The 21,346-nt window shown below is 42.5% G+C and overlaps 1 protein-coding gene across 1 annotated transcript in view; it reads right to left on the reverse strand.

The window, feature by feature from the left end:
• The window catches only part of TDRD9 (tudor domain containing 9), a 2,107,755-nt gene that overhangs the window by 1,286,309 nt on the left and 800,100 nt on the right, over positions 1-21,346 (reverse strand). Inside the window, exon 12 of the mRNA XM_069207577.1 lies at positions 3,502-3,559. Coding sequence (XP_069063678.1) covers positions 3,502-3,559 — 58 coding nt within the window. The remainder of the gene's footprint in view (positions 1-3,501; positions 3,560-21,346) is intronic.

Raw genomic sequence — 21,346 nt, forward strand, 5'->3', positions numbered from 1 at the left:
CAGTGGTAGCATGGAAACTAAGAAAATAATGTAATTCTTTAGTGAAATTTTCAGTCGTGAAGGTTTGCCGAATACTATTGTGACTGATAATGGGCCGCAGTTTCTGTCTTTTGAAATGGAGGAATACTTTAGGTGCAGAGGCATTGAACATAGAAAGTGTTCTTCATATCATCCCGAAGGAAATGGTACAGTGGAGAGATTTAATAAATGTACAAAGGAATGTATACAATTGGAAGTTGCAGCAAGCAGTAATTGGAAGGCTGGTCTTAAAAGGTTTCTTCATGCTTACAGGTTCTCTCCTCACTCTATCACTGGTAAAGTTCCTTTTGAACTTTTTAAAGGTCGGAGAGCTAACACGCAGTTGGCACCAGGTTGGGTATGTTGGGGGAAAAATGACAGTGTATCTTGGCGGAACATGAGAGGGGAAAATGATTGTGAGAAGAAATGTATACAAAGAAGGAAAGAATATTTTGATAAAAGAAAGAACACATGTAACATTGAAGTGAAGGTGGGGGATGAAATTCTAGTTAGGAAACCAACCTTATGTAAAAGTTTAAGTAAGTTTATGGGTCCATTCGAAGTCATCAAACTATTCAGGAACGCTGTTAAGATTAAGGAAGGAAGGGTATGGAATCTCAATCGGGTTGTCATTTCAAATAATATGTCATGTCTCTAAGTACAGGTACATAGTTTTTCTATAGTTTCCTTTGTTTCTATCCTTTTGTTGTGTTTTGTTTTTAATATGTTAACCATGTATATGGTCTTTAAGGGGGAAGGTGTGTGGTAGATGTCAAGTCTCTGACATCTTATTAGATGGTAGAATGTAAGGGATTTCACTCCTGTGGCAGATGTCATACATGACATCATATTAGATTCTTGGGGGGAGGAATGTTCTAGCTAGAGCTTATGGAGAGCTGATGGAAAGAGATGGATGTCTTCGGTTGTATGTGGATAATATATTCCTAATAAAGAACCTACGCATCATATTTGAATATCTCATCTTTATTACAACAACAAGCTTTGTTGTGTTTACAGATTGTGCGTGGTCATCAGACATTATGCTCTCCTAAGCAGCTGATACTTCACTTCCTATTGCATTTTATTTTTTACACAGAGATTAGCTGCCCTGAGAGTACCGGTTTGGGAAGTGGTGGAGTTGGATGGTCTTTTCTCTGTTGGACAATTCTGCAAGAGATTGGTACTGGCAAATCCGCTTGACTTGCTAGACCTCTTCACTTTTTTCATATCCAGGCAAAGGTCTGGGCATGTTACCCAGAGTTCCCAGCAGCCCTAGCTGAATGTAACTCTCCTCCTCACAGTGTTCTCCTCCGGACATCTCCTATCTCGCCTCTATGATTCTGCACAATCTGAGATGCTCCTGGGCTTGCAACATGCCAAGACCTTATGGGAAGCGGCCTTGGGCAATACGATCTCTGACAAAGAGTGGACAGGCACATGTGGTCTGACGCAGTTCTTGCCCCAGACGGCGAGCTTCACCTTAGCATTTTTCTATTCCTTCATCAGACATATTACACTCGGTCTAAACTGAATAAGTGACTGGCCATCCTGTGTCTCCCAACGGAGCTGCCATATGACAACAAACATTTTCTTGCCCTGGCTGTGCTCCTCGATAAATCCCGTGTATAGGGCTAAAGACGTGTGCCCTCCACTCAAGAACAGTTGCTGGATATGGAGTATTGTCAAGAATAGTTAGAGCTATATTATTCAATGCTCCTCCACTCTAGTAGGACCAGGACCATTTGGGGGTGCTTTCGGGGATATCTCCTCGCATAGACACTGGACTTATTGTCCCAATATCCTGAAAACTTAATTGATCCATTAATCTGTTTATGGGTTTACCTGTGCTGAAAAGTTCTTGCTAAGATCTACACCTCCATCATGAATTTCTGTATATGTCTTACCACTGTATACTATGTTATGTATGAATTGCAACTTGATAATTTTTTACTCCCCAAGGTGGCACCTAACTGATTCCATATTAATGATTGTAGTATGAGTGGGGGATGCAGCTATTTCTTATTGTTGTAATGGATAATTGTTATGAAATGATAAATAAAAATACTAATCGTGGTATGGGATTACCATATTTTATTTTTATAAACACCATACACAATTCATAATTCAACCACATCTTTGATGGTTCCATAATACTGAAGAAAATCTCTAAGATATAATTCTTGTATGAAAATTACAAATATTAAATTTTGGAAATCACAGGTTAATGTGGGGATTTTCTTTTCACATGATCTAGAATTTTATATGTCTTTCTCTCTCACAGGCTTACAAAATAGGTTTGGCTTGAAAAATCTTAAATTCATTGCAATGCTACTCCTGGAACATATTCAAATCTGTTACCAGACTTTCTTAATTAGAACTCTGTCTAAGCTTAATTAATATTTCTGGTGAGACTGCTAAATAAGTGTGTAAGACATCCAACTACAAATGTATCAAATCTACTACATGTCAACAAATTCTGAAACGGTGAACTCTCTCAGTCTTTATCCTGGGATGATTGATAAAGAATATGCTCATTTATTACCCAGGCTAGCCACGTGTTTTTTCTGTACCAATCACTAAAGCATAAAGATACTAAAAACATATTATTAATTGCTCTATTTTCAAATTTTATTCTGATGTATGTGACCGAATTATTACTAGGGAAGTGGCTATGGTTTCTATCACCTAACTTTCTAAGTCGTAGTTGAAGCATCACTTATCTTGGAAACCACTGTACATATATTTTTCCTATTGCTCTGGATAATTTACTATAGTTGCATACTTTGATCTTGACCACTATTATACATATACATTTTTGTTGTATCTCCCATAACCGTAATATTTAAATATTGCCTATGTCATCTTTGGAAAAACATTCTATATACATAGTATAGGGTCAAACCACTGGTTTCTGACTGGCCTGGTCTCTTTTCCTGTGCAGTACAGTCATGTCGTAAGTCCTCTTATGTCCTCTTACAGGTGCTCTACATAAAAGCATTCTTGGTCCACCCTGAAACTATTGCTACTGAAATCCTCCTGAAGCCATGTATATTAAACATTACCAATTCACACCAGCAAACCTGGCCTATGTTTTGGGCTCAGGCTTCTACATAAAACCTAAATATCGAGGCATACGGCATGAAGAGGTTGCGTTTAAGTGTTTAGTAGAAATTTTCAATTAAAGTCCACTCAGGAGGACAATGTTGAAATGCTTGCTCATTAGTCACCAAATTTGTGGTATGATTGTAGTGCATATTCTACACCACAAACTAACCTGCATTTCGATAAAGTGAGATATATTTCGTAGAAGTGAGTGAAAGTTCAACAGTTGTTTTTTTTTTGCTCCTTTATTCATGCACATTTCTGCAAGTCTTCCTGGGTTAGGGAAACCAGCACGAGATGTGTACCCCTAGATAACAGCAACATAAATTCAACCAATTAGAAAGTGCTGAACAATATAATGCAGTTTTCATAATCACCTACCATACTTCACATCTGGAACAGTTACTGAGCTCTCTGCGATGTTAGTAGACAAAATGATCTGGTACAAACAGAACAAAAATCAGTTAGGACGATTTTTTTTTAAAGCTGTCATTTAAATGTATACAGTCATGGATAAGCATGGTCTGAATCACACAAGTCGAACACTCATTCAGCAGATCTGCTAAATCAGTCTGGAATAACAAAACAAATCTGAGGCCCTTCATGCAGTACAAGGAGAGAAGGCAAGATGAATGAAGAATTAAATGGGAGGAGACAGGGACGAAACCGCATGAGGACAATACTTTGATGTTAATGTTACACTTCTGTCCACTTTTTTTTTCCTATCAGGGCAACAGACCATACTACAGAAGAGTCCACAGTCTCATCTCTCCCCTTCAATGCTTTTCGCAACCAATTCTGCGTCATTTTGGCAAAAAACTATTACAAAGAAAAACTCGTAGACCGACAAAAAATAAAGATTGACATTTTAAGATGGACACATCTTTTGCCTTAAATTAACTGACGACACCCATTAACGAGAAGCACTTCTACGAATTAGATTTAATTGAATCACAACGCACTTTGGATGCTTATGGAAAAAAACAAAAAAGGTTTTAACAGAGGCTCAGTATTATTGCTAGTGACCCAGATTAATTCACGTTTACGATCTATCCTATTCTGTTTTTCTCTGTACAAGTCTACAATACCTTGTTTACTGTGTCCTTATATTTTTTTTGTGAAAGAGTGACAATACCAAAGTGCATTTTACATCCCTAAACATAGGATGTACATCATTGACTTGGACTTAACAACTTTGAAACATTTCTCCATGCAGGAGAGGAGGTGGGTTGTTGATGGGTGTTTTCAGGTTGTGAAAGCCTGAGAAACCATGGAGTCACAACAGAGGGGTCATGGACTTGAACGGGGTACAGCTTTGTGCTTGAGCAACCAGACCTACTGTTCCCAAAAATACAAAAAAAGGCTTCTGAATTAACCTCCTGTGTTTTGGATTGGTGTAATGGATTTTAGGTTTGTACAGCTTCTAAACCAGATCTGGAAATCTGCTCTGTGTAGGATTTCTCTAGATCACCTTGTGGTTATCAGCTTTTTAAGAGGTGGCAAATGCTTATGATATGTGACACACAGTGGCACTAAATATGCTATCAGACCTGGTGACATGTAGGACCCCAAAGCTCAATCTGTCCAAAACCTAGCATGCTCTAATTTCTCTAGATTTGTGCTCATTCCTTTACTCAAGATAATGCTGGTATTTTGTAAACATCTACCACAGACTTGCATTGATAACTTATTAAACTGGACTTGACAATTCTCATATCCTCCAATTTCATTCAGTATAATCTTGTCTGCTTCAGATAGTGTTACATTTCTGATTACTTTTTTGCAGCTGTTTCAAAGACATTGTTAACCAATTCTTTAAAACACACAGTGCGGACATAGGCTCCTCCACCCAAAGGAGTACTGCTCTTGCACCATACGATATTGCCTGCTTGGTGTTCAATTCTACCTGAACTATGGGTTTGCTTCCATTGCAATGTGCAAATTGCATTATCTTCAGCAGGCGGCAAGGACTATTTGGTAAAGGCAAAGGTCATCTTGAAAGAATACTGACAAAATCAACTCACTGTGCATGTTAACAAAGTACACATTTGAAGTACCTTCTAGAGCAGTACTTTAATGCAGCATAACACTAGTCAGGGAGAATTTGTTTTGCAAAAAATACTATAATATAAATACCAAAGTAATTAATTTATTGAAAATTCTCACTTATCCTCTATTATAGTGCTTTTAAAATGAAATACTTAATGTATATGACTAGAGTGTGCTTTTTTGTTTTTATATGGGGCTTGGGGTCAACCATTGTTTCTTTTTAAAAGGACTAAGGGTTAGCCATTGCTTATTTCAGGTGTCACCTGCCACCCCATGGATCCTTCAGCATCTTTTCACTGAGCTCTAGATTCCCCAGCCCTGGTATGACACACCACAGCTTCTGTTGTAAATGAATATTTGATTTCAAGGTCTGGGTTTTCACAGAAAAGCTGTCAAACAGACCTACTACTTACAATGTATGAAGAGTGGACTTTGGGTGCGCCCCTTTCAATGACTGGCTTCCTTTCTTCCACCTCGCTCTTTCAACCACTAGACTGAGACACTGACATTCACTTCTTTGCTTGTCCCAGGGAATTATTTGTCTCAAACCTAAAGCTAGAAGTAAGTCTGTATGTATCCTTCCACCTCCACTCCAGTGCCTGCATTGAACTACATGTCAGACTACTTTTCAACTATATCTCTCTCCAACTGCTCCTACTGGCTCTACGGTGTGCTGCGCCTAGCATGCTAACACTGTATGCATTAGCATTTTGAACCCAGACCTACAGGCAATGCTAATTATGTTTTTTTAGCTGTGAGTATATTAGTCTGCTGTGTGCTCTGTTCTCAAACTTCACTGAATCCTGCTTACTTCACACACTTATCTGTCATGATTTGAGACAGCGAAATGACACCATAATGAGGATACTTTCCAGATGGGTTCCTTTTCTTATTCACCTAAGCAGCCATGTACCTTGCAGTGGTTCTTTTACCAGTGCGTCCTGACAGTTGTCATTAGGAAATGTTATACTTTGACATCTATGGCAGTAAGCACACATGTAATCGTAAATTGTATTTATACAGCTCTTACTACCCTTGATGAGATTAGTTGTATAGGTTTTTTTTCCCCTTTTGCATTAGTTGCATTAGGTTTGTGTTCTTCATTTCTTGTGTATTTAGTAGAGTTTAGAGTAGGGATAAAGTAGGGATAGAATAATGTTAATGGATTTGAAGGGGGACGTAGGCAGTTATTTTCTAAGTAGTGTTCTTCTGTTAGTTGGGTGTCATTGGTACAAATAAAGGGAACTTTAAGAAGGAAGTTTGGGAGTTCATAGTAGTTAGCAAGGTTTGGGTCAGATAAAGGAGGGATGGTCGGCACATATAGATAGAATGTTTTTAAAAATTGGAGCAGGACAAGGGACAAAGAGGAAGCTTGTTGGCTTGCTTGCTTTGACAAGGATCCAGAAATGCAATGAAGCTGTACACGCTGTACCCTGGAAGGTTTTGTTAGAAACAGGCTGCAGCTGTTTAAATAAGAATCCAAAATATTTGCTTTAGTTGTGTAATGGTTAGCCAGCTTATTACAAACTTCTTGAGACATGGGGAGCGTAGCATCTGATTTTTCGGTTATGGAATTCTGCAAGTACTTTATAGAACTCTTTGTTGGCACACTTGCATTGTGGATTCCATTGAAACAGTACATATACGGAAAATGTCACTTACCTAGTGTACATCTGTTTGTGGCATGTAGTGCTGCAGAGTCACATGCTGTGCATAGTCCGCCATCTAGTGTTGGGCTCGGAGTGTTACAAGTTGTTTTTCTTCAAAGAAGCTTTTCCGAGTCACAATATCAATGGACTCCTCCTCTGGGTGATCGTGTGCATGGGCATCGAGTCTTTTGATAAACTGTTTTCCTGCAGGAGGGTGAAGTAAGGAGTAAAGAGTTGTATATGTACACACACATATATATATATATATATATATATATATATATATATATATATATATATATATATATATATATATAGTGAGTTAAGAAGATGTCCATGCGGTGTATATACATATTTACTTAATAGAGTACCACAATGGCTACAGGCTTCCGGGGAGGAAGGAGGGTGCATGTGAATATGCAGCACTGCATGCTGCAAACAAATGTACACTAGCTAAGTGACATTTTCCGTTCAATGGCATGTGTAGCTGCAGATACACATGCTGTGCATAGATTGAAAAGCAGTCCCCTCCTAAAATAAGCGGTGGCTAGCCTGTAGGAGTTGTAGTAGTCTGAAATATTGTTTTAAGCACTGCTTGACCAACATTTGCTTGTTGGCAAGAGAAAACGTCCACACAAAAGTATTTTGTAAATGTGTGTGGTGTAGACCATGTGGCTGCTTTGCATATGTCTGCTATAGGTATATTTCCTGAGAATACCATCAAAGCTCCTTTCTTCCTAGTAGAATGTGATTTAGGAGTTACTAATAGTTGTCTTATAGCTTTAAGACACGTTTGAATACACTTTACTATCCATCTGGCTAATCCTTGTTTGGAAATGGGATTACCTTTATGAGGCTGTTGAAAAGTCACAAAAAGTTGTTTAGATTTTCTAAAATATTTTGTTCTGTCTATATAATGTATTAGAGCTCTTTTGAAATCAAGAGCGTGGAGAGCTCTTTCAGCAACTGAATCTGGCTGTGGAGAGGAGACTGGCAATTCCACTGACTGATTTATGTGAAATTGTGAGACCACTTTGGGTAGGAAGTTGGATTTGTCCTAAGTACTATTTTGTGTTTGTGAATTTGGAAGAAGGGCTCTTCTAAAGTGAATGCTTGAATTTCACTTACTCTCCTTAAGGAAGTAATTGCTACTAGGAAAGCAACTTTCCATGAGAGAAACTGAAGTGCGCAAGAATGCATGGGTTCAAATTGTGGACCCATATGCCTATCGAGCACAATGTTAAGATTACAGGCTGGAGATGGTGGAGCTGTAGGTGAAATAACAATTTTAAGGCCTTCCATAAAAGCTTTAATGACAGGAATTCTAAACAGAGAGATATGCTGTTTGTTTTGGAAGTAGGCTGATATTGCAGTTAAATGAATTTTAACAGATGAATATGCAATACTTGCTTTATGTAAGTAAAGCAAATAGCATACAATATCCTGTACGGATGCCTAAGTAGATTAATGTTTTTGGGTTGATAGTAATACACATAACATTTCCATTTAGATGCATAGCACTGCCTAGTTGTAGGTTTACTTGCTTCCCTTAGAATGTCCATACATTATGATGGAAGCTGTAGATATCCAAACTCCACGACCTCAGGAGCCAAATTGCTAGGTTGAGCATATTGGGATTGGGATGTCTGATTTGACCTTTGTTTTGACGCAACAGGTCTGGTCTGTTTGGGAGCTTGTGATGTGGTGCTACAGATAGATCCAATAGTGTTGTGTACCAGTGTTGACGTGCCCACCTGGGAACTATGAGTATTATAGTGAGGGAAGAGTTCCGGATCTTGCTGACCAGAAATGGAATTAGAGGGAGAGGGGGAAAAGCGTAAGCAAATATCCCTGACCAGTTGATCGATAGAGCATTGCCCTTGGATTGAGGGTGTGGGTACTGGATGCGAAGTCTGGGCATTTTGCGTTTTCACGTGTTGCAAAAATGTCTACGTTTGGTGTTCCCCACATGTAAAAGTAATGTCAGATTACATGTGGGTGAATCTCCCATTCGTGTATTTGTTGCTGCATCCTGCTTAAGAGGTTCACTAGTTGGTTGGGTATCCCTGGGATGTGCTCTGCTAGTAGGTGAATGAGATTGTGAATTGCCCACTTCCAAATTGTTTGTGCTAGAAGGGATGATTGGGATGAGTGTGTCACCCACTGCTTTTTCAGATAGTACGTTGTTGTCATGTTGTCTGTCCTTAGTAAGACTGTCTTGTGTGTGATCTGTGGCTGGAATACTTTGATTGCTAAGAATACTGCCAGCAATTCCAAGTGGTTTATTTGGTAAATCTGCTGGATTGAGTCCCATCGTCCCTGTATTGTAAGATTGTCAAGATGGGCTCCCCAACCAGTCATTGATGCATCTGTGGTGATTATGGTCTGTGGCACAGAGTCTTGAAATGGCTGCCCATTTGATAAGTTGGTGTGATTCCACCATTGCAGAGAGGTGTAAGTCTGGCAACCCAACAACACTAGATCGTGAAGTTGACCCCGTGCCTGAGACCACTGCTGTGAGAGACACTGTTGTAGGCATCTCATATTTAGGCGTGCATTGGGTACTACCAATAAGCAGGATGCCATCATTCCCAAGACTTTCATGGTAAATCTTACTTTGTAAGATTGATTGTATTTTAGTTGAGATATGGGACTTTGGAACACTTGAATTCTTTGTGGGTTTGAATAAGCTAATGCTGAGTGTTCAGAATTGCTCCCAGATATGCTTTTGTTTGTCCTGGATGAAGGTGAGACTTCTGGTAATCGATTGTGAACCCTGAACTATGTAGGGTATTAATTGTGTATTGTGTGTGTCGTTGACAAGTTTGAATGGTACTGGCTTTCATTAGCCAGTCATCTAGATAGGAAAAGATGTGTATGCACTGTCTTCTGAGGTATGCTGTAACCACTGCTGTGCATTTGGTAAATATTCTTGGTGCTGTTGTTACTCCAAAGGGTAGAACGTTGAACTGGTGGTGCTTGTCTGCTATTACAAACCTTAGGTACTTGCGGTATGCTGGATGTATAGGAATATGGAAGTAAGCACCTTTTAGATCTAATGCTGTCATGAAGTCTTGTTTTTGTAACAAAGGGATGACATCCTGAAGAGTGAACATGTGGAAATGCTCTGAAAGAATATATTGATTGAGAAGCCTGAGATCAAGGATTGGTCTGAGTGCGCCATCCTTATTTGTATGAGGAAGTATAAAGAATATACTCCTGTTCCTTATTGATTGATAGGTACTACCTCTATAGCACCTTTGAGTAGAATAGATTCTACCTCTTGTTTTAACAGAACAAAGTGTTCAGGAGAAAGCCTGTGTGAACGAGGGGGAAATGTTTGGTGGAGTGGAGATGAGTTCTAGGCAATAACCATTGTGGATAATTGACAGTACCCATTGATCTGATGTAATTTGTTGTAAATGACGGTGGAAATATTGCAGTCTTCCTCCCACAGGAGATGTGTGCTGTGTGGGGATGCAGAGAAAGTCACTGCTTTGATGAGGTGGAGGCATGTCTTGTGGCAGTGGATTTGCCCCTTGTTAGAAATGGGGTCTTTGGTTGACAGTCAGGTTACCCCCTGTTCAAGCAAGGACCCTCACTCTAGTCAGGGTAAAAGAGAATCACCCTCAGCTAACCCCTGCTTACCCCTTTGGTAGTTTGGCAGAGCAGTAGGCTTAACTTCAGAGTGCTAGGTGTAAAGTATTTGTACCAACACACACAGTAACTTAATGAAAACACTACAAAATGACAACACCGGTTTAGAAACATAGGAAATATTTATCTAAACAAAACAAGACAAAAACGACAAAAATCCGACATACACAAGTCAATTTATGAATTTTTTAGGGATTAAACTCAAAAATTGCGCTTAGAAACAAAAATGCTTCGATGAGATGTTAATACGGCGTTGTGACAGAGTCGTTCCCAACAAGCCGACACCAGCGGCGCCGGACACGGAGTCGTGTAGACCCCCAAGTACAGTACCTTTGGTGAAGAGTGAAAACAAGCCGATGCGCGAAGTCGGGAATCGCGGCGTCTGTGCGAAACGTTGAATCCGTGCACTTCGAGCGGCGTCGGTCACGACGTGGTGCGGCGACTTCCACGGAGTCGTGGACTTCAGCGGGGCTGCTGCAGCGTCGTGCCTGCGAAGAGCATCGCGTTCTAGCGAGGGTCACGCCGTCAGGTGCAGGCGGCGTTACCGGATTCAGCAGCGGCGTCGGTCCGAAGTCATCCGAAGTTGATTTCCTTGGATTCCACCAGCTTTCCTTTCAAGGGCCCAGGGACTGGATAGGGCACCACTTGTCGGGGCAGGAGTCTCTCCAGAGACTCCAGGTGCTGGCAGAGAGAAGTCTTTGCTGTCCCTGAGACTTCAAACAACAGGAGGCAAGCTCTAACTCAAGCCCTTGGAGATTTCTTCACAAGATGGAAGGCACACAAAGTCCAGTCTTTTCCCTCTTACTCTGGCAGAAGCAGCACTGCAGGAAAGCTCCACAAAGCACAGTCACAGGCAGGGCAGCACTTCTTCCTCAGCTATCAGCTCTTCTCCAGGCAGAGGCTCCTCTTGGTTCCAGAAGTGTTTCTAAAGTCTGTAGATTTGGGTGCCCTTCTTATACCCATTTTAGTCTTTGAAGTCACCTTTCTTCAAAGGGGACTCACACCTACCTGTGAAATCCTGCCTTGCCCAGGCAAGGCCTCAGACAGACACCAGGGGGTTGGAGCCGGCATTGTCCGAGGCAGGCACAGTCCTTTCAGATGAGAGTGACCACTCCACCCCTCCTTCCTAGCAGAGATGGCTACTCAGGAAATGCAGGTTACACCCCAGCCCCCTTTGTGTCACTGTCTAGTGCGAGGTGAAAAACAACCCAACTGTCAAACTGACCCAGACAGGGAATCCACAAACACGGCAGAGTCACAGAATGGTTTAAGCAAGAAAATGATCACTTTCTAAAAGTGGCATTTTCAAACGCACAATCTCAAAATCAACTTTACTAAAAGATGTATTTTTAAATTGTGAGTTCAGGGACCCCAAACTCCACATGTCCATCTACTCTCTAGGGGAATCTACACTTTAATAATTTTTAAAGGTAGCCCCCATGTTATCCTATGAGAGAGACATACCTTGCAACAGTGAAAAACGAAGTTGGCAGTATTTCACTGTCAGGACATATAAACCACATTACTATATGTCCTAACTTATCCATACACTGCACCCTGCCCTTGGGGCTACGTAGGGCCTACCTTAGGGGTGCCTTACATGTAAGAAAAGGGAAGGTTTAGGCCTGGCAAGTGGGTACACTTGCCAAGTCGAATTTATAGTGTAAAAATACACACACACACAGACACTGCAGTGGCAGGTCTGAGACATGATTACAAAGTTACTTGTGTGGGTGGCACAACCAGTGCTGCAGGCCCACTAGTAACATTTGATTTACAGGCCCTGGGCACCTCTAGTGCACTTTACTAGGGACTTAACAGTAAAACAAATATGCCAATCATGGATAAACCAATTACATACAATTTACAGGGAGAGCATATGCACTCTAGCACTGGTTAGCAGTGGTAAAGTGCTCAGAGTTGAAAAGCCAACAGCAACAGGTCAGAAAAAAAATAGGAGGCAGGAGGCAAAAAGACTGGGGATGACCCTGCATAAGCAAAAGTCCAACACCCCTACTTCTGAAATTGTGTCCTCTATAGGAATCCTTGTACGATCCCCTGGAACAATATTGTTGTCCTGTTTCTGTTAGGACGTAGAGGCCTCTGATGTTTGGGGTTTAAACCTCCTCTGAATTGAGGCTTACGAAAAGTGCCCCAAAAAGGTGTTGTGTAAAGGGCACCCATGGCCTTTGCTGTATCAGGGTCCTTTTTTAATTTTTCAAAGATGGTATCCACCTCAGGTCCAAATAGTTGCTGTTTATTAAAAGGCATATCAAGGACCACTTGCTATATTTCAGGTTTGAATCCTGAGGACAGTAACCAAGCATGCGTTCTAAACATAACATTAGTATTAATTCACCTAGATGCAGTGTCAGCTGCGTCTAGTGCGGATTTAATCTGAATGTTGGCAATAGCTTTTGCTGCTGTGCCCTTTTTTTGTGTTCTGTGGGGAGATATTGAAGTAACTCCTGCATTTCGTGCCAATGGGCCCTGTCATACCTGGCTAAAAGAGCTTGGGAGCTGGCAATCCTCCAGTGATTTGCAGCTTGAGTTGCCACTCTCTTGCCTGTTGCAAGGAATTCGCGGCTTTCTTTATTGGAGGAGGAGCATACCCTGTGGACTGACTGTTCGCCCTTTTCCTAGCTGCACTGACCACAATGGAATCAGGTGGCAATTGTTGTGATGTAAAAATTGGACCTGATGGTGCAGCTTTATATTTTTTATCCACCCCAGGTGTTATTACCTACCATTTGCCGGATTTTTAAAAATTTTGTCACAGTGTTTTAACATGCCTGGTAACATTGGCAAACATAGTAATGCTTATGTGTAGAAAAAAGGGTGATGAATAGGAAGTCATCCTCAATGGGCTTAGAGTGCATTTGCACATTATGGTATGTGGTTGCTCTGGCAACGACCTGATTATAGGCTGTAGTGTCTTCAGGTGGAGATGGCCTTGTGAGATACAGATCAGGGTCGTTAGATAGAATTGGATCATAATCGTACATATCCCATGAGTCCGTATTATAAGGATTATCACCCATATAATCCCTGTGTGAGGAGACAGGAGATTGTGCTGTAAACTGTGTGGGTGAAGGTGGTGGAGAGAGAGGTGGTGGAGAAGTGGAAAGGAAAGGCGAATGCGGTGGAGAGGGCTGATACACTGTCTTTGGCTTCTCTTTGTGTTTAAATATTTTAGCCGGTGAAGGGCCAGGTGCCAAACTTTCTTGGAATAGGAAAAGGACAGGTAATAATTTTCCCCGTATCCTTTTGAATCTGTATTTTCCTCTGCTTATGGTCCATGACCTCAAGAATGGGTCTAATGGTCTGTTGAGTCCTCAGGAATTGGAACCTGTTTAATTCCCACAAATGAGTGCTCCGAAAGCTTGGTGATAGACTGATTTAAATGGGCTGAAAATGTGGTTTCAGAGAGATGGAAGTTTTTCCGGCTCCGAAGAAGAGCTTGAATGTTTCAGCTCCAAAGAGGAGGTTGTATGTTTCGGTTCAGAGGTGGTATGTAGCAGTCTCGGTCCCGATGTGGAGGCTTCCATCTTACAACTCTATCTCGAAACAGGCGTGGCAGTCTGTTTGGCGGACTGCTTTTTGGCCTTTTTCGACACCGAACCCGAGGGTCGGTCGACGAGATGTAGTTTTCGGGTCTGACCATGCCCGGCAAGCAGTGGTGGACCCAAGGCCTTCCATCACTTCTTAAACTGTGTTTGGTGATGGGAAGGGGCATGTGTACTCACATAGTGTGCCGCAGAAATAACTTGACTGTCCCCATCTGAGTCACAGTCTGAGTCTGCGATGGAGACTGCAGTTTGCGCCTGTTCCTCACCGAAAATGTTGTGCATTTGTTCTGTTGACTTCGGTGCCACCTCTAGCTGTCTTGCTCTTCGATCCTGTAAAGTCTTCTTGGATTGGAAGGATCGGCACGCCTCGCAGGTTTCTTCCTTATGATCTGGATAGAGGCACAGGTTACACACTGACTATTGGTTGGTGCAAGGGAACTTGGTGTGGCACCAAGGACAGAGTCAAAATGGAGTCCGATCCATAAGCCTGTGTCGCAGTAGGCCCGAGAAGGGCGTGGGTGCCCGAAAGGGTGTTTAATCGATCCCGACACTACAACTGGATCGAGTGTAGTCAGAAAACACGTTCAAAAATAAAACTGACGTTAAAGAAAAAGAGAAAACAATCAATGCCCATGCGCACTATCACCAAGCGGAGGAGTCACCCTAACTTGTGACTCGAAGAAAGCTTCTTCAAAGAAAACCAACTTGTAACACTCCGAGCCCAACACTAGATGGCGAACTAAGCACAGCATTTGTATCTGCAGCTACACATGCCATCGAACACATACATACATATATATGTATATATATATATGGAAAATGTCACTTATCCAGTGTACATCTGTTCGTGGCATGAGACGCTGCAGATTCACATGCTGTGCATTATCCTGCCATCTAGTGTTGGGCTCGGAGTGTTACAAGTTGTTTTTCTAGAAGAAGTCATTCGAGTCACGAGACCGAGGGACTGCTCCCTTTCGGCTCCATTGTGCATGGGCGTCTACTCCATCTTAGATTGTTTTCCCCGCAGAGTGTGAGGTAGGAGTTTTGTATATACTTAAAATGCCCATGCAATGGAGTGAGTATGTATGTACATAATGTGTATAAAAAAATATTATATATTTAAAAATGTATAAATGTACAAGTTTCATCAACTTATAATGGCTACAGGCTCCCCAGGAGGGCGCATGTGAATCTGCAGCGTCTCATGCCACGAACAGATGTACACTGGGTAAGTGACGTTTTCCGTTCGATGGCATGTGTAGCTGCAGATACACATGCTGTGCATGGACTAGTAAGCAGTTATCTCCCCAAAAGCGGTGGTTTAGCCTGTAGGAGTTGATGTTGTTTGAAATAATGTTCGTAATACAGCCTGTCCTACTGTGGCTTGTTGTGTTGTTAACACATATACACAGTAATGTTTTGTGAATGTATGAGGCGTAGAGCATGTGGCTGCCTTACAGATTTCTGTCATAGGTATATTTCCTAGAAAGGCCATTGTGGCGCCTTTCTTCCTAGTGGAGTGCGCCTTTAGCGTAATAGGCAGATCTCTTTTTGCTTTAACATAGCAGGTCTGAATACATTTCACTATCCATCTGGCAATGCCTTGTTTGGATATTGGATTTCCTGCATGAGGTTTTTGAAAGGCTACAAATAATTGTTTTGTTCTATCAATGTAATACATTAATGCTCTTTTGATGTCTAGCTTATGTAAGGCTCTTTCAGCTACTGAGTCTGGTTGTGGAAAAAAGACTGGGAGTTCCACTGTTTGGTTTAGGTGGAACAGTGATATAACTTTTGGTAAGAACTTTGGATTTGTCCGGAGAACCACTTTATGTTCATGTATTTGCATAAAGGGTTCTTGTATAGTGAATGCTTGAATTTCACTTACCCTTCTAAGAGATGTGATAGCTATTAGTAAGGCTACTTTCCAGGTTAAGTATTGCATCTCACAAGAGTGCATGGGTTCAAATGGTGGACCCATGAGTCGTGTTAATACAATATTGAGGTTCCACGAGGGAACTGGTGGTGTTCTTGGGGGTATGATTCTCTTTAGACCCTCCATAAATGCTTTGATGACTGGGATTCTAACGAGTGATGTTGAATGTGTAATCTGTAGATAGGCAGATATTGATGTGAGATGTATTTTGATAGAAGAAAAGGCAAGGTTTGATTTTTGTAAGAGTAATAAATAGCTTATGATGTTTTTCGCCGAAGCGTGTAGTGGTTGGATTTGATTATGATGGCAATAATAAACAAATCTTTTCCATTTGTTTGTGTAACAATGTCTTGTAGTAGGTTTTCTAGCTTGCTTATTGACCTCCATACATTCTTGTGCAAGGGCTAAATGTCCAAACTCTAAGACTTCAGGAGCCAGATTGCAAGATTGAGCGATGCTGGATTCGGGTGTCTGATCTGTTGCTTGTGTTGAGTTAACAGATCTGGTCTGTTTGGTAGTTTGATATGAGGTACTACTGACAGGTCTAGTAGTGTTGTGTACCTTGGTTGGCGAGCCCAGGTTGGTGCTATCAGTATTAGTTTGAGTCTGTTTTGACTCAATTTGTTTACAAGATAAGGAAGGAGTGGAAGAGGGGGAAAAGCGTAGGCAAATATCCCTGACCAACTCATCCATAACGCATTGCCCTTGGACTGAGGGTGTGGATACGTGGACGCGAAGTTTTGGCATTTTGCGTTTTCTTTTGTTGCGAATAGGTCTATTTCTGGTATTCCCCAGCGAAGAAGGTACGTTTGTAGTATCTGGGGATGAATATCCCATTCGTGTGGTTGTTGGTGATTTCTACTGAGATTGTCGGCTAACTGGTTTTGAATCCCTGGGATGTACTGTGCTATTAGGCGAATGTGAATCGCCCAATGCCAAATGTTTTGTGCTAAGAGACATAGTTGTGATGAGTGTGTCCCTCCCTGTTTGTTTAGGTAATACATTGTTGTTATGTTGTCTGTTTTGACAAGAATGTGTTTGTGGGCTATTAGCGGTTGAAATGCTTTCAATGCTAGAAACACTGCTAACAACTCTAGATGATTTATATGCAGTTGCCTTTGTTGACCGTCCCATTGTCCCTGTATACTGTGCTTGTTGAGGTGTGCTCCCAACCCTATCATGGAAGCATCTATTGTGATCACGTATTGAGGCACTGGGTCTTGGAATGGCTGCCCTTGGTTTAAATTTATAGGATTCCACTATTGAAGCAAGGAGTGTGTTTGGCGGTATATCAACACTAGATCTTGAAGTTGACCCTGTGCTTGTGTCCATTGTGTTGCTAGGCATTGTTGTAAGGGACGCATGTGTAGTCTTGCGTTTGGGACAATGGCTATGCATGAAGACATCATGCCTAGGAGTTTCATTACAAACCTCACTTGATAGTGTTGGTTTGGGTGCATGGTTAGTATTACATTTTGGAAGGCTTGTACCCTTTGTGGACTTGGAGTGGCAATCCCTTTTTGTGTGTTGATTGTTGCTCCTAAGTATTGTTGTATCTGACACGTTTGTAGATGTGATTTTTGGTAGTTTATAGAGAACCCTAGTTTATGAAGGGTTTCTATGACGTATTTTGTGTGTAGAAGACACTGTTGCTGAGTGCTGGTTTTTATTAACCTATCGTCTAAGTAAGGGAATACGTGCATGTGCTGCCTCCTGATGTGAGCAGCTACTACTGCAAGGCATTTTGTGAATACTCTTGGGGCTGTTGTTATGCCGAACGGTAACACTTTGAATTGGTAATGCACGCCTTGGATTACAAACCTCAAGTATTTCCTGTGGGAAGGATGTATGGGTATGTGGAAATAAGCATCCTTAAGATCTAATGTTGACATGTAGTCCTGTTGTCTGAGCAAGGGAATCACGTCTTGAAGTGTCACCATGTGAAAGTGATCTGATATGATGTAAAGATTTAGTGTTCTGAGGTCTAATATGGGTCTCAGTGTTTTGTCCTTTTTTTGGAATTAGGAAATACAGGGAGTAAACACCTGTTCCTTTTTGATGGTTGGGTACTAGTTCTATTGCTTCTTTTCGTAACAATGCTTGAACTTCTAGTTGTAACAGATCTAAGTGTTGTTTGGACATGTTGTGCGCTCTTGGAGGCACATCTGGTGGCAAATGTAGGAATTCTATGCAATAACCATGTTGGATGATGGCTAGGACCCACGCGTCCGTAGTTATGTGTTCCCAGTTGTGGTAATAATCTGTGAGTCTCCCCCCCCACTGGTGTTGTGTGGTGGGGGTTTGTGACGTTGAAGTCATTGTTTAGTTTGTGGGGTTTTTGGGCTCTGGAATTTCCCTCTTGTTTTAGGGAACTGTCCACCCCTATATTGTCCTCGAAAACCACCTCTCTGATATTGGCCCTGATATGTGGGTCTGACTTGTGAGGTGGAAGGCTCTGTGGTCTGGGCCCGAAACCCCCCTCTAAAGTGCGGCTTCCTAAAAGTGCCTCTGCTCTGTGGGGAGTAGAGCGCGCCCATGGCTTTGGCCATGTCAGTGTCTTTCTTCAGTTTGTCTATTGCTGTAGCCACCTCCGGCCCAAACAATTGTTGTCCGTTGAAAGGCATATTCAGCACAGCCTGCTGGATTTCTGACTTAAATCCGGAGGTCCGTAGCCACGCGTGTCTCCGAATGGTTACCGCTGTGTTTACTGTCCTGACCACCGTGTCTGCTGAGTCCAAAGCCGACCTTATTTGGTTGTTGGAGATAGTTTGGCCCTCCTCGACAACCTGTTGGGCACGTTTCTGGAACTCTTTGGGAAGGTGTTGAATGAGATGTTGCATTCCATCCCAATGTGCCCTGTCATATCTTGCCAGTAGAGCTTGCGAATTGGCAATTCGCCATTGATTGGCTGCCTGTGCTGCCACCCTCTTGCCTGCTGCATCGAATTTCCGACTTTGTCGGGCAGTGGTGCATCTCCAGAAGTTTGTGAGTTTGCCCTTTCCCGGGCTGCTCCTTCTACCACCGAATCAGGAGTTAACTGTTGTGTGATGTACACAGGGTCAGTAGGGGGAGGCTTATATTTCTTTTCCACCCTAGGCGTGATGGGTCTGCCTTTGACTGGGTCCTAAAAAACCTGTTTGGCGTGTTTTAACATGCCTGGCAGCATTGGCAAGCTTTGGTATTGGCTGTGCGTAGATGACAGGGTGTTGAACAAGAAGTCATCTTCTATGGGCTCTGCATGCAATGCTACATTATGAAATGTGGCTGCCCTGGAAACCACCTGCATGTAAGCAGTACTGTCTTCAGGTGGTGAAGGTCTTGCCGGGTAGCAATCAGGACTATTGTCAGAGACTGGTGCATCATACAAATCCCATGCATCCGGGTCATCTTGGCTCATCCCTGTGTGCGTTGGTGACTGCATCATTGGGGGTGTTGCTACCGGGGACAGATGTGGCGACTGTATTGGTGATTGTTGTGGCGAAAATTGTGGTAGTGTTTTCTCTTTTGCCACTTTCGCCTTTGGCTGCATTTCCAACTCTTGGAATGCGAGCTGCCGCTTCATTTTGATTGGAGGAAGAGTTCTGATTTTCCCTGTGTCCTTTTGGATATGGAGCCTCCTTTGGGTATGGTCAGGCTCTCCCATGCCCAGCTCTTGTTCAAATCTGTGGCCTTGTAAGTGTGTGGAAAGGCCTCGTTCCTCTGTATAAGAGCTTTGTTTCGGCTCCGAGGATGCATGTTTCGGCACCGAAATCTTTGACAGTCTTTTTCGGCTCCGAGGAAACCTTTTTGACTTTCGGTGTGCCGAACTCTCGGTGTCAAGTCTGTTCGGAGCCGGTATTTCGACCGGAGTCTGATGTTTTCGGCTGCTGGGAGGCCTTTTTCGGTGCCGATGTTTGGTCACTGTGTTTTCGGGTAAAGCCATGGCCTGTCGGCGGTGGCGTCCCCTTAGCCTTCATGATTTTCGAGTGAGTTTTTGCCGGGGCTGGTTTACTCACGGTTTGCCGCGTCTTCGGCTGCTCACTCTCGGACTCGTCCGAGTCCGAATCTCAAATGGAGAATGTCTCCTCTTCTTCGACGTCGGTGTGTCCGGCCGGTGTCGACGCCATCTGAAGTCTTCTGGCTCTACGATCCTGCAGTGTCTTCTTGGATCAAAATGCCAGACAGGCCTCGCAAGTATCCTCTTTGTGTTCGGGGGACAAACACAGATTACAGACCAAGTGTTGGTCTGTATAAGGATAGTTAGCGTGGCAGAAGCGGAAGGGGGTCCGTTCCATGAGCTTTGAAGATGGACGCAGTCGGGCCGACCAGGCCCCGCCGAGGAGTGGAAGCCCCGAAGGGCTGCCGGAGCTCTTCTTTCTTCGGTGTCGATGTGCTAGCACTAACCCGGTACCAAGCGCAAAAAATACTGTTGAATTTTCCGATGGATAACTATCTTTTCCGAACCGAAACACGGAGCGAAGAGGAACACGTCCGAACCCGATGGCGGAAAGAAAACAATCTAAGATGGAGTCGACGCCCATGCGCAATGGAGCCGAAAGGGAGGAGTCCCTCGGTCTTGTGACTCGAAAATACTTTTTTCGAAGAAAAACAACTTGTAACACTCCGAGCCCAACACTAGATGGCAGGATAATGAACAGCATGTGTATCTGCAGCTACACATGCCATCGAACATATATATATATTTATTTTCTTTGGCCTGATTATAGATTCATTCAAATAAGCAGTCATTGACTTTGCATCGGTTCTTCTACCACCCAGTCCTCACAAGTGTCATGAGGAAAAGTTATACTTGGTCACTGTTAGATCTGGCAGCCTTATGTTGGTCTTCCTCCCAACCTTTTGCCTTCCTCCCATAGGATAGGCCCTGGACAGTGGAGAGGGAAGGGTGCAATGCACTCAAAACGTAGGACATGTACTTTTTAGTTTTACATGGCCTGGTAGTAAAACCTCTTAAATTTGTTTATCACTACTGCAAGGCATATCTCTCCCACAGTATAATATTGGAGATGCCTAATTGCATTTTCTAAATCTAAAATGACTCTAAGTTTGGTGTCTCTGGAATTACAATTTAAAATCCTAACTTACAGTGATGTTGGATTTTTAATTGCAATTCTGAAAATACTACTTGTAGAAAGTTGTAATTTCCTATCCTTACTCTCTTGGTGCCTGGAGTCTGTCAAGTCGCATGACTTTTTGTAGTTGGCAGTTTTTTTTTTTTTTTTTTTTTTTTTGTACCCCCCTCCCCAGGCAGCCACAAACAATGGGAGCTTAGGTGCGACTTGATAAGCCATCTGCGGCAGGATGTGTACGGGGAGCTGTATACAGCCTCACTTACACCTGAATAGGCTGTGTCCTGTCCACACTAA

Source organism: Pleurodeles waltl, chromosome 9, assembly GCF_031143425.1.
Source record: "Pleurodeles waltl isolate 20211129_DDA chromosome 9, aPleWal1.hap1.20221129, whole genome shotgun sequence".
NCBI lineage: Eukaryota > Metazoa > Chordata > Amphibia > Caudata > Salamandridae > Pleurodeles > Pleurodeles waltl.